Source organism: Mus caroli, chromosome 2 (assembly GCF_900094665.2).
Source record: "Mus caroli chromosome 2, CAROLI_EIJ_v1.1, whole genome shotgun sequence".
NCBI lineage: Eukaryota > Metazoa > Chordata > Mammalia > Rodentia > Muridae > Mus > Mus caroli.
In genome coordinates this window covers 149,194,603-149,208,171 of record NC_034571.1, presented here as the reverse complement: position 1 = coordinate 149,208,171, position 13,569 = coordinate 149,194,603, and the positions used below count along the sequence as shown (strand labels likewise).

Genomic DNA, 13,569 nt, shown 5'->3' with positions numbered 1-13,569 from the left:
CTTGCCTCTGCCTCCCAAGTGCTAGGATTAAAGGCGTGCGCCACCACTGTCCGGCGGGATCCCACTTTTTAATCTTCAGTTTCTCTGTTTCAGTATCCCACTTCTCAGTTGTCAATCCTCTGCAATAACTTCTTAAAAGAACAGCTCACTCATCCCACCCCACCCCCCTTCCACAAACTGTGACCACCTTTCTGTGTCTGTTGCCTCTTCCTTCTGCAAATTAGTGTCTCTTCTTCTGGACAGGTCTTGTAGCCGCTGGGGCTCCCCCACTCTCCATCATTTCTCTAAACTGTATATTACTTAAGCTTTTCTGGGCAGAGATAAAGAAGCAGACAGAGCAGAGTGAACCGTGCTAGCTTTATTACAGAGTGTGGGTGACCGCAAGCAGCCCTCTCACCAGTGTCTTGCCCCAGCGTGATGAGTCTCTCCTGCTACACGTCCACTCTCTAGACTCTGAAGCCAGCGACCTCTGGTCATCACCGACTGCCCGACGTCAGCATGGTGTTCCTCTAATTCTTCCACCTCTACTTGCTGTGGATTAAAGGGATGTTTCAAATGATCTCTCTCTCTCTCTCTCTCTCTCCCTCTCTCTCTCTGTCCCTGGGATCTTATTTGGAGAGGATTGCCAGCATAAGTGCTTAGCCTAGCTCCACTGCTCCTATGCATCTAGAAGTTCTATGCAGAAGCTCATGGTTCACGGTACTGTGTTTTTAATTTTTCTATTTTAACATTTAGAATCCATACTTAAAATCTTTTTTTTCATACTTAAAATCTTATTAATTTATTTTAAACTTCATTATTTAAAAAAAAATCACAAAAATCAATCAATCAAACAAACAAACCCACACACCTAAAATAACCAAATCCAAAGACTACACAATATAAAAATCCTGTGTTTTTCTGTGGAAGGTCTGTTATCAGAGTCTTAGAGCAAAAGATTCCACTGTATGGGCAGTGATAGCACATGCCTTTAGTTCCAGCACTCAGGAGGCAGAAGCCGGATCTTTGTGAGTTCAAGACCCGACTGGTCTACAGAATAAGTTCCAGGACAGCTAGGGCTTCACAAAGAAACCCTGTCTTAAAAAGATAAAAAATAAAAATAAAAAAAGGCTCTACTCCGAGAGTCCCTATAGGTTAGAATTATCTACCCAGCCCAAGTGCTAATTAAAAGGAAAAGTGAAGGACAGGAAAAGAGACATAGTCAGTGTAAGTCTATTGTTGAAAAAAACAGATTCAGTGACACACACACACACACACACACACACATACACACGTTGGTTTTTAAGGGTCTGGTAGTGTAAATACCAAGATTTGCCAGAGAACAAAGCAGTTCCATAATTTTGAAACAAACTTAAAGGAAGCTTTAAGTAGATACTGATTAGGATGGGCTTTAGTCAGGACCACTGCCTGGGATTCCTAGCTGAGTGGCCACGAGACACAGGTTGTAGGGGCTACTTAAGGACAAACCCATACTGCCATCGTATTTTCCCATGTGGCTTTGTTATTTTCCAGGAACTACAATTCCCAGCATCCCATGGAATTTCTAGGTTCTGGGTGGAGTTTACAGGTTAAGTTTTAACTTTCAGTTTTTGTTTGTTTGCTTTTTAAGATTTATTTATCTTTTTTTTATACGTAAGTACACTGTAGCTGTCTTCAGACACCGCAGAAGAGGGCATCAGATTTCATTACGGATGGTTGTGAGCCACCATGTGATGGATGGGATTTGAACTTCGGACCTTTGGAAGAGCAGTCAGTCCTCGTAACCACTGAGCCATCTCGCCAGCCCCTTAGCTTTGGGTCTTAGGGACCTAACTTTTTTTTTTTTTTTTTTTTTTTTAATAGAAAAGGGAATCAAGAGGAGGGGTGTACACCAAAGCAGGTGACCTTGCTCAGGCTGTGTCTGGGTGCTCACTGTGTGAGTTCTGGGGTCTGCAGGGGCAGTGCAAAGCTGTCACTGGCCGAACGGAGCAGTCCACTTACCTTAGACAGTGACTTCTGCTCCAGAATGCAATCTTACCATCATGGACGGTAGCCTGCAGGGGAGCAGGGGTGGTGACCTGTCCTGCAGAGCTCACTGTGGTTGGAGGTAGTTTTATTTCCTGTCATAAAGATGTTTATCTCTCAGCCCTGATCCCAGAGTCCAAGGTCTTTGCAGAGTGTCTCAGGAAGAAAGGGGAAGAAGCCAGGCCAGAGCCAGAGGGGGAGGGGTCAGCTCCCAGAACCTTGACAGCTCTGCCTTGACTCAGCCCCTTCTTCAGGCCAGAGCTTCTGTTTTTTCACGCTGAAGTATATTCAATAAAGGCAGCTCAGTGACAAGCAGCTCACATGTGCCCTGGGTGCCTAACCTTTCTGACATCAGTTTGCCTATGTATTATGTTTTCTGATTTGATGTTAATTATGGGATTTCTGTGAGTGAATGTGTGTGTCTCTGCATCTATACATTTTCCTTGGGCTCTTTTTGTTTGCTTGTTTGTTTTGTCTATTCTCATTTATTTGGTATTTTTGTTTGTAGTTGCCTGTTTGTTTTCTAATAGGATAAAGAGAAAGGGTGAGAATTTGGGTATGTAGTTAAGTGGGAACAATCTGCAGGAACTGGGGGAGGGAAAACCACAATCAGAATATATTCTATGAAAAAAAAAAAACTACTTTCAATTAGAAAAAAAAAAATCAAGGGAACTTAAAGAAAAAAAAGGTAAGAAAAAATGTTAAAGATGGGATCTAGTCTCTAGTAAGTTTTCCAGTTTTGTTTGTTTGAGGCAGGTCTCATTATTTTCACCCTGGCTGGACTGAGATTCACTGTGTAGACCAGGCTGGCCTCAAATTATCCTGCTTCTGTCTCTTGGGTGTTGAGATTAAAGGCATGAACCACTATGCTGGGGTGTGGTGTTTATGTCTTAATAAAGTCTGTGGGGCTAAAATATATTAATATAACTATACTTATAATAGAAAATCTTTTTTTTAGGTAGAAGAAAGGAAAAGCTAGCTTGTTGCAGTTCACACAGAAGCACCATCAATACTAGTTAGCCCTGAGTACTTTCTGCTACAGCAGTGTCTGAGAGCTTCCAACTCAGTTCCTCTTGGATCCTTCTGTAGATGTAGCTAGTGAAGCCTTCTTTTCAGGACTTATTTATTTGTGGTAGTTTTGTTTGCTTGTTTGTTTGTTTGTTTGTTTGAAGACAGGGTTTCTCTGTATAACCCTGGCTGTCCTGGAACTCACTCTGTAGACCAGGCTGGCCTCGAACTCAGAAATCTGCCTGCCTCTGCTTCCCGAGTGCTGGGATTAAAGGTGTGTGCCACCACACCCAGCTTTGTGGTAGGTTTGTCTGTATCAGCATATATGTGCACATGTGTGCCTGTGGAGTATCAGACCCTGAGGACCTGGCTTGCCTCTTGGGTGTTGGAATTTAGATGCTGGTCCTCACGACTGCAGCAAGCACTCTGAACCCCCGAGCCATCTCTGCAGCCCCAGCAGCTCCTTTTCCAAGGCCTCCTCTCACTCAAACTGGTTATCATTTTCTTCTTTCTGTCTTCTCCCAGACTTGCTCTTTATTGTTGCTGCCCAAGGCCACCTCCCCCCTCCCCCCCAGTGATAGAATTCAGGATCTTGTGTGCTCTGACTCCTACCTGCCCTGCCGCTCAAGCACAGTCACACTGGGCTCTTGCAAATTCTAACCTCCTAAAGCTCTTCTTGCTACTTCAGCTGCTTGGAAAGTTCAGCCCAGTTCTCCGTGTAGCCAATAACTCCAGTGCTCAGTTCAGACATCTCCACTTTTTTTTTTTTTTTCATGAAAAAGGGACTTTGCCAGCACTTGGAGGTAAAGGCAGGAGTTCACAAGGATCCTCAGTGACTTAGTGAGGCACTGTCTTGAAAAAAAAAAAAAAAAAAAAAAACCAAAACCCTTTACAAATGGAAAGCTTGGTAACCTGTATTCAACCCCACAACTCACATAGACTTGGGAGAAAACTAACTCCACAAAATTGTCCTCTGACCTCCACACATGGCACACGAGTCCATACGCACATCATTCTCTCTCTCTCTCTTTCTCCCACCCTCTCTAATTACACGTGTTGCGTGCATACATATAAACACTAAAATTAAAATAGTTTTAATTTTCATTTTTCGCTTTCTTTGTTGTTTATTTTGACAAGGTCTCACTATGTGGCTCTGGCTGTCCTAGAACTCACTCTGTAGACCAGGCTGGCCTTGAACTCGGAGGTCCACCTGCCTTTGCTTCCCTCGTGGTGGGATTAAAGGTCTGCACCACCACATCTGGCTTAATTATTTTTGTTTGTTTTTGTTTTGTTTTTGTTTTTCGAGACAGGGTTTCTCTGTGTAGCCCTGGCTGTCCTGGCACTCACTTTGTAGACCAGGCTGGCCTCGAACTCAGAAATCCGCCTGCCTCTGCCTCCCGAGTGCTGGGATTAAAGGCGTGTGCCACCATGCCCAGCTAATATTTTTATTTTTATAGCACCATTTATGTCTATGCACCACATGTATGCCTGGGCATCAGACCACCTGGAATTGGCCTTGCATTGAGTCTAGCCTTGAGCCACGTTGGTGCTAGGAATCAACTCTGGATTCTCTTGAAGAGCAGCCAGCATTCTCAACCACTGAGATGTCGTCTCTCAACCACAATTTATTTTGTTTTTAAAGAAATGGCTGCTGGGGCTGGGGAAGTGGATGACATGCTTGCCGCTCAAGCCTGAGGTCCTGAGGTTGGATCTCCAGCAGCCATGGAAAAGCCAAGTATGGTGGCACATGCCTGTGATCCCCGCCACTGGCAACACAGACGGGAGGATCCCCGGTGCTCTTGGGCCAACTAGTCCAGCTGAAACCATGAGCCCCAGATTCAGTAAGAGATCCTGTCTCAAAATGAGGGAGGCAGGGGGAGGGGAAGGGGGAGAGGGGGAGGGGGAGAGAACACTTAATACTGAGTTCTGGCATCCATATGTGCTCACATGGGTGCATGTACTTTTTTGTCTGTTTGTTTTTTGTTTTTGTTTTTTTGAGGCAGGGTTTCTCTGTGTAGCCCTGGCTGTCCTGGAACTCACTCTGCAGACCAGGCTGGCCTCAAACTCAGAAATCTGCCTGCCTCTGCCTCCCAAGTGCTGGGATTAAAGGCGTGTGCCACCACGCCTGGCTTTTTTTTTTTGGGGGGGGGGTGCATGTACTTGAACACAGAGGCATACAAAGGGAGAAAGAGCCAGGGAGTGGGAGGAGGGAGGAGGGAGGAGAAAAACTATCACTGGTCCAGCTTTGTGGAGCGCTGCCAAGTTTCCCCCGAAACAGGCCATCACAGGCTGATTCTGTGTCGAGTTTCTGAAGAGCTGGAGAAGCACCTCTCTCTATTGCCTCCAATCTTCTGAATAGCAGGGATCATATTACACAATGCACACTGTGTTATATAGCCATGACTTTGGCATGAGGTATTCTGGGATTGTCTCTGTGGTCGTACAAAGCCGAAGGGGATGCTTTAGTGTATCATAAATTTCTTGTTTTACTGTTGGTTGTCATGGCTTTTGTTCTTTTATGCTGTTGGGTTCTGAGAAAGGATACATGTATGCTATACTACAGAGCCACACCTCCAGGCTAGACACTTGATTTCTAATATTTATATTCATAGGATGACTCTACCATAATTTGCTTTTCCATTACTAAGCAAATATTTTCAAAATGTGATCTTTAAAAACAGTACAGCCAGGGCTATACAGAGAAACCCTGTCTTGAAACTACCCCCCTCCCCCAAATACACCCAAAACCAACCAAACAAACAAACAAAAAACAGTGCTGGATGAGTTCCAGAACTCTCAAGGCTACACACAGAAACCTTTTCTCAATCAATCAACCAACCAACCAATCAATCAATCAATACTACTGCTGAAATGAATATCTTTACTGCCAAAGCCACCTCGCTCTTTAGAATGTGTTCATAAGTTAGGTTGCCCTCTGTCAGGATTATATCAAATCTGTGAAACAGTAGCCAGCCCTCCAGAGGTCTAAGGGCTGCCTGTGACCTTTCACTTTTCTTGATTTGGGGACAGAGATTTGATTACTCCTCAACAACTCCAACCTAAAGTCGAAGTATTCCCGTGTCTGACAGCACTCTCCTTCTCACTCAGCTTCCACTGCAGTTCCAGAGGCTCGGGAATCTCGTGGCTGTGATGGCGCTGCTGTGTGGGGACCCACAGAAAGAGGTGGCTGAGGAGGCTGCAGAGGGGACACACTACCTGCTTCATATCACTTTGAGACTGAAATGTAAGACACTGTGGAATGAAGGTGGGATCTAATCTCTAACACAGCATAGTCTCCAGCCCTCCTTCCCAAGGTCTAGAACCCTGTTCTTTAGCCATTTGTAGAGAGAAAGGTATGTAGTCTGTGGGCAGAGAGGAGCAATGCTGAATGTGGTGGGTTGAATAAGAATGGCTCCCAAAGGCTCATGAATTTGAACGCTTAATCCCAGATAGTGGCACTATTTGAGAAGGTTTAGGAGAAAGTGTGTCACTGAATCTGGGTTTTGAGATTTCAAGCCCATACCAGGTCCAGTCTTTCTGTCTCAGCATATGGGTCAAGATGCAGTTCTTAGCTACTTCTTCAGCACCATGCCTCTTTGCCTCCATGCTCTCTGCCTAAGGACTAATCCCCTGAACCTGTAAGCAAGTCTCCCAATTAAGTGTTTCCTTTATAAGAGTTGCCTTGGTCATGGTGTCTCTTCATAGCAACACAACAGTCACTAAGACACCGACTTCAACATTGGAACCTTAACACTGGCTTGGACACTCCCACCCCCACCCCCACCCCAACGCCCACCCCATCCCCACCCCTAGTGCCCTATATCTGCACAGCTGTAAGTAACCAGACATGTGGCCATAAAAACAAACTGGAACAATTGGTTTGGTCAGAAGTTGGGGAGGTCCTTACCATCATTTGGGCCTCCATACTTCATCCCATAACTATTTATTTAGTGATGATTTGGGGTTCAACAGTGTGCTGGCTGGTTTTATGTTAACTTGATACAAGCTAAAGTCATCTTAGAGGAAGGAACCACAACTGAGAAAATGCCTCCATAAGATTGGGCTGTAGACAAGCCTATAGGGCATTTTCTTAATTAGTGATTAATATAGTTGGGCCCAGCCCATTGCGGACAGGGCCATCTCTGGGCTGGTGGTCTGGGGTCTGAAAAAGCCACAAGGAGAAAGACACCAAGGAGCACCCCTCCATGGCCTCTGCATCAGCCTTGGCTCTGGTTCCTGCCCTGGGTGAGTTCCTGTCCTGGCTTCCTTCAGTGATGAACAGTGATATGAAAGTGTAAGCCAAATAATCCCTTTCCTCTCCAAGTTGTATTGGTCATGGTGTTTATTATAGCAATAGAACCTTAAGTAAGACAAATAGAAACTAGAGTACGAAGGCCCCCAATCTTTATATCACAGTCTAGTGGGTATCCAGAGTCAACAAACAAGAGCCATTAGCAGTAATATGAAGGAAAATTGCAGATCCATGAGTAAGGCTCAAATGAGTTGTGGGATTCAGAAAAGGCATTCTGAAGATGAGGGGAAGAATAAACAGCAATCAAACAGGTGAATAGGTGAAAAGCAGGCAGAGGAATGGCATAGTGAGGGCCCTCTGAGTGAGAGAGAGGGAGAGGGAAAGGGAGAGGGGGTGAGAGGGGGAGAGGGGGTGAGAGAGAGGGAGAGAGGGAGAGGTAGAGGGAGAGAGAGGGAGAATTCCTGCACAAACATCATGACCAAGAAGCAAATTGGGGAGGAAAGGGTTTATTCAGCTTACACTTCCATACTGCTGTTCATCACCAAGAAGTCAGGACTGGAACTCAAACAGGTCAGGAAGCAGGAGCTGATGCAGAGGCCACGGAGGGATGTTCTTTACTGGCATGCTTCTCCTGGCTTGCTCAGCCTGCTCTCTTATAGAATCCAAGACTACCAGCCCAGAGATGGTCCCACCCACAAGGGGCCCTCCCACCTTGATCACTAATTGAGAAAATACCCCACAGCTGGATCTCATGGAGGCACTTCCCCAACTGAAGCTCCTTTTTCTGTGATAACTCCATCATGTGTCAAGTTGACACAAAACTAGCCAGTACACATGGTCTCACTATGTAGCTCTAGATGTCCTAGAACTTACTAAGTAGAACAGGCTAACCTGGAACTCATAGAGATACCCCTGTCTCTGCCTCCCAAGTGCTAGGATTAAAAGTGTATACCACTATGCCCTGCTAGGAATACTAGCTTTTATCTAACTGGTAGAAATCCTCCTGTAGTCCAGTTTAAGGTTATTTCTGGATATTTGGGCAGCCTGAGACCAAATAATTCAAATATTGATTCAACAAATATTTACAATGCCCTGTCCAGCAATATGAAGTTACATTAAAACATGGGAAACAAGATAGGCATGGTGGCACACAGCTCTGATTCCAGCATTCAGGAGGCAGAGGAAAGCAGATCTCTGTGACTTTAAGCCCACCCTAGTCTACAATAGTAAGTTCCAGGACACCCAGGGCCACATAGAGAGATCCTCTCTCAATGGATCAAAACAGCAAAAACAAACTATAGGAAACAATGCAGCATGATGGGAGTAGGTTACTCAAGTCAGTGAGTCTAGATGTGCAGGAAGGTCTGTGATCAATGAAGGCTTTGGCAGTATTTAAACCTCATCCAACACCCTCCAAGCTCCCCTCCAGTGGGCTAGTGTCACAGTCTTCCTATATTGTACTCAGCAAATCACTCCAAACCTCTCTTCTTACAAAAACCCTTTTCATCTCCCTTTGGCTGTTTGTATACATTGCTTTATCAGGAAGAGGGCGGAGACCACCTTCAGATTAGATTAATTTGTTCAAGTGAAAACCATAGAGATGTGAAAGAGTAAGAAAGAATGGAAGCCAAGCATGCATTCTCTTTCTAGATATCACGCAGGACAGAGACAACAATAGCAAGAACTTGAAAGAAACTTTGAAAAAATGCAGGTTGCTACTGGAGCAATATAGCCTCAAACGGTTCTACTGCTGTCCCTACAAGATTGTTCAGGTAATTAGAGCAGCTTGAAACATCCAGACACACAGCTTGAAGGGCTAGGGAGGATGGAGAGAAGCCAGAAGTCTTGTTTGCTTGTGAAAATGTGAGATGGTAAAAATCACGTTGGAAAGTTCTCTTTGTTTCTTATAAACCAACCAGAGATTGCTCAGGGAGTCTGGATTTGCAAATAAGGTGTCATATGCATGACTTTACATGCCAGGTTCCTTTCCTTTTCCTTTTCCTTTTCCTTTTCCTTTTCCTTTTCCTTTTCCTTTTCCTTTTCCTTTTCCTTTTCCTTTCCTTTCCTTTCCTTTCCTTTTCTCTCCTCCTCTTCCTCTTCTTCCTTCCTCCTCTTCTCCCTCCTCCCTCTCCCCTTCCCTTCTTCCTCCTCCTCCTCTTCCTCCTCTTCTTCTTCCTCCTTCCTCTCTTCTTCTTCTTCTTCTTCTTCTTCTTCTTCTTCTTCTTCTTCTTCTTCTTCTTCTTCTTCTTCTTCTTCTTCTTCTTCTTCTTCCCTGAAACTCACTGTGCAGACCATGCCAGCCTAGAACTCACAGCCATCTGCCTGTGTCTGCCTGTCACATGCTGAGATGAAAAGCTTGTACACCTAGGTTTGATTGCCCTGTTTTCTTAGTTTAGCAGTTTATGTCAGCTTGCTGAAGAGGCCAGTCATTTCAGTCTGGTAAACTGACTGAACACCAGCCACTTGCTCATGTGAACCTGCCGGGTAGAGGAGCTTCAAGAGACAATGGTGGAGCCAACAAGCTATGTGTTTTTAACTGTAGCCTACTTAACCCATTGCTCAACAAAGACTTGTGCACCTGCTAGATGTGTTAGGGATAAGGGTACACAGAGGAACCTATAAGGCTGGGGAGATGGCTCCATAAAGTGCTGGCAGTGCAAGCATGGAGACATGCACTCAATCCCCAGGAACAAGAAAGCTGGGTACAGCAGCGAATTCCTGTAGTCCTTGCTCTGAGGAGACAGAGGAGAAGCCAGGGTTTGCTGGCCAACTAGTCTAGCAGAATCCAATGAGCACCAGATTTAGTAAGAGACCCCATCTCAAAAAATCAGATGGAGAGTAATGGAAAGAGGCACTGAGATAGACCTCTGGTCTACATGTGAACAGACACCCCCATGCATTCATACCTACACATACGTGTGTGCATACATACATGATCACAAACACACATAAAAGGATGCTTATAAATCTTACTCATATAGGATCAAAGGTAGCAGGAATTCAGTCTAGGTATCAGTTTCCTCATCTATTCAGGGAATCTACATACTGGGATGACTTCATTGTTGCGGGGATAAATGAAATGTGTGGAAATGCTTGGCTTACTGCCTGTTGCATAGTAAGTGCCTGGTGGAGTGTATCATCCAGTCATGTTGAGGACCTCATACATTGCCAAATGCTCCAAGAAGCAGGATGACACATGATGTCAATGTGTTGTCTCCCTACAAAGCATTTTAGTTATGCCAAGAAAGCCGTCAGCTAGCCAGCACTGGGTGTTTCCTCCAGCACTCCTATAAAGTGTGACTTTCTCTGAGGGTCTCAGAACCAGGCTTCTCTCTACAAGTCAGAGCAGTAAGAGGCCATGCATAGCCTTTAGATGTGGCCTCTGGGTGTGTCCAGTTTTCCATTTTAATAGATGTGTTAGTGTTTTCTACAGGGACAGAACTTATAGAATGAATATATATATACTTATATAAAATGAATACATATATATGCATATATACATATGCATGTGTGTGTGCGCGTGTGTGTGTGTGTGTGTGAAGATTTATTACAGTGGCTTACTGACTGGTCCAGCTAGTCTAACAATGGTTGTATACCAAAAGAAAGAATCTAGTCGTCATTCAAATGTCTCAGCTGGTCTTCAGTATTCATTGGAATCCTGAAGAAGCAGGCTCTAATGCCAGTGAAGGAATAGACTTGCTATTGAGAGCAAGAGCAGCCAGACAAAGAGCAAAAGCTTCCTTCTTCCATGTTCTTCAAATAGGCTGCCAGCAGAACTTGTGGCCCAGATTAACGGTGGATCTTCCTACTTCAAAGGGTCTAGGTTAAAAGCGGGTCTTCCCACTTCACATTATTTAATGAAGAGCAATGTCCCTCACCAAAAGGTCTGGTCTGGCCAACTCAAATCCCCAGATCCTGCTCATTGAGTTGGTCCACCCCAACATCTACTCCATCTACAAGTTGGTGGAGCGTGTGGAGGGATTGGTCCTGCAGAGCCAGATGTCATTACTGAGTAGGGCTGGTCCTATGCCTGCCAGCTGGTCCCATCATGAAACCATGGCTGTCACCCATATTTCTGGGAGGGAGACTAAAGGGTAGCAGTGCAGGCTACAAGCACAAAGGTTGAGACGGTGGACCCTCAGGGTGGCAAACATCGAGGGCCGGGAGGTGTGCAGCAGCCTGGAGCCTCATCATAGAATCACCCTGACTCTGGGCAAGAGCAGGATATCCAAAACTAGTCTTGGTGATGGTCCAGAATTTATGGTGTATCAGAAACTGGAAACCAGACCGACAACTTGAATGAATGAATATTTGTTGCAATAAATATTTTCATGTATAACTGTTTGGGAAAAAATATACTGTGTGACACATTGCAGTTTCCAGTGACACTGAATGAATATACAAAGGAGAGGTGGGAGAGATGGATGAGATGGAGCAAGGGAGTGTGTGGGGTGGAGAGAGACACAGCTAGAGATATGACTGTGGGGACAGGTTGAGAGAAGGCTCTGGTTGTGGGGAACATGTTGTTAACTGAGTAGGGTTAGCAGGGTGCTGTGCAGCAAGACTCAGCCCCTGAACACACCATCCAGCCGAGAGCCCTGGCTTTGAGCAACGACAGGATGTCCAAGAGGAAGAAAGGTCCATTTTTTGGATTGGACCTCTTCGAAGGACCTCCATGGTCCATGCTGTCCCTTGAGGCCATGTTGGTACCCATGGTCCATGCTGCTACCCCAGGCCATGTTGTAGCCTGTAGTTCATGTGGATGCCTATGGTCTGGGCTACTGATGGAGGCCATGCTGATGTTCGAGACCCATGATACTACAGGAGGCCAGGCCAACGTCTACAGTCTGGAGTACTACAGTGTCTGTGGTTCAGGTTGCTGCTGCAGACCACATTGATGTGCTTGGCCTATACTGCCACCTGAGACCATGATGTAGCTGTGGGCCATGCTACCAATGAGGGCCATGTTGGGCCCATGGCCCTTCTATAGCCAGGGGCCAAGTTGATGCCCATGGTCTGTGCTACCACCGAAGGTCATGCAGATGTCTGTCGTCTGTGCTGCCACCTGACCCCATGGAGATGGCAGTGGTCCATGCTGCTGCTGCAGGCCATGTTGGGGGTCCATGGTGGTTCTGCTGCAGACAGGGGCCATGCTGTTGTCTGTGGCCTGTGGAACCACTGAAGGCCAGTTGGATGTCCATGGTCTGTGCCACCGCTTGAAGCCATGTTGATGTCTATAATCTGTGCTTTAGCTGAGGACTACATTGATGTCTGTAGTCTTAGTCTATAGTCTTAGTTATGGTTGGAGATCATGCTGAGCCCCAGTGGAGGTCCTGCGGACATCTGTGGTCTATACTGCTTCTGAACCGTTTTGACATCCATTGGCCAGACTGCCACTGGGAACTATGCTGGTATCTGTGGCCTGTGCCCCTGAGTCCATGTTGATGGCCACAGCCTGTGTTGCTACCAAGGGCTGTATGGTATCCATGATCCATGCTGCTACAGAGGGCTATTGCTGTTCTGATGTTCATGGTTTGAGCTGTGGTCAGAGACCATGTTAAGGTCTGTGGGCCATGTTGACACTGGAGGTCATGTGAATGAATGTCTGTGGTCCATGTTCCCACTTATTCTAAAGGACAAGAAAGCTACCTTTGTATTGGGATCAATGTCTGTAGACTCACAGTTAAGAAAGAGTCATGGGGCCGGAGCGAGCAGAGCTGGAGAGAGCAAACATCTGTAATGAGATCTGACACCTTCTTCTGGAGTGTCTGAAGACAGCTACAGTGTACTTACATATAATAAATAAACAAATCTTTAAAAAAAAAAAAAAAAGAGCCAGGCAGTGGTGGAGCACACTTTCATCCCAGCTTTTGGAAGGCAGGCGAATTTCTGAGTTCGAAGCCAGCCTGGTCTACAGAGTAAGTTCCAGGACAGCCAGGGCTGCACAGAGAAACCCTGTCTCAAACAAACAAACAACCAAACCAAACCAAACCAAACCAAACCAAACCAAACCAAACCAAACCAAACCAAACCAAAAGAAAGAAAAAGAGTCATAGAAGGCTTTTGTGACAGTCCAACCTACTTTATTTCCCAAAAAGTAACAGCCTAGACAGGAAGTCAATGAAGAGAACTCTTTTAAAAAATGTGCTAAGGATGCTGAAGTGTAGCTCTTCACAACCGATGTCTTCTGGCAGGGGTGCAGGTGGGGAGAGACTTGCTCTTCTCTTCTCTTCTCTTCTCTTCTCTTCTCTTCTCTTCTCTTCTCTTCTCTTCTCTTCTCTTCTCTTCTCCTCTCTCCTCTCTCC

At 45.5% G+C, this 13,569-nt stretch overlaps 1 protein-coding gene across 6 annotated transcripts in view; it reads left to right on the top strand.

Moving 5' to 3' along the window:
• Mroh8 (maestro heat like repeat family member 8) overlaps window positions 1–13,569 on the top strand; it is a 73,917-nt gene that overhangs the window by 34,365 nt on the left and 25,983 nt on the right. For all 6 annotated transcript variants that reach the window (XM_021156954.1, XM_021156952.1, XM_021156951.1 and 3 more), the window contains 2 exons: window positions 6,121–6,256; window positions 8,915–9,036. In XM_021156954.1, coding sequence (XP_021012613.1) covers window positions 6,121–6,256; window positions 8,915–9,036 — 258 coding nt within the window. The remainder of the gene's footprint in view (window positions 1–6,120; window positions 6,257–8,914; window positions 9,037–13,569) is intronic.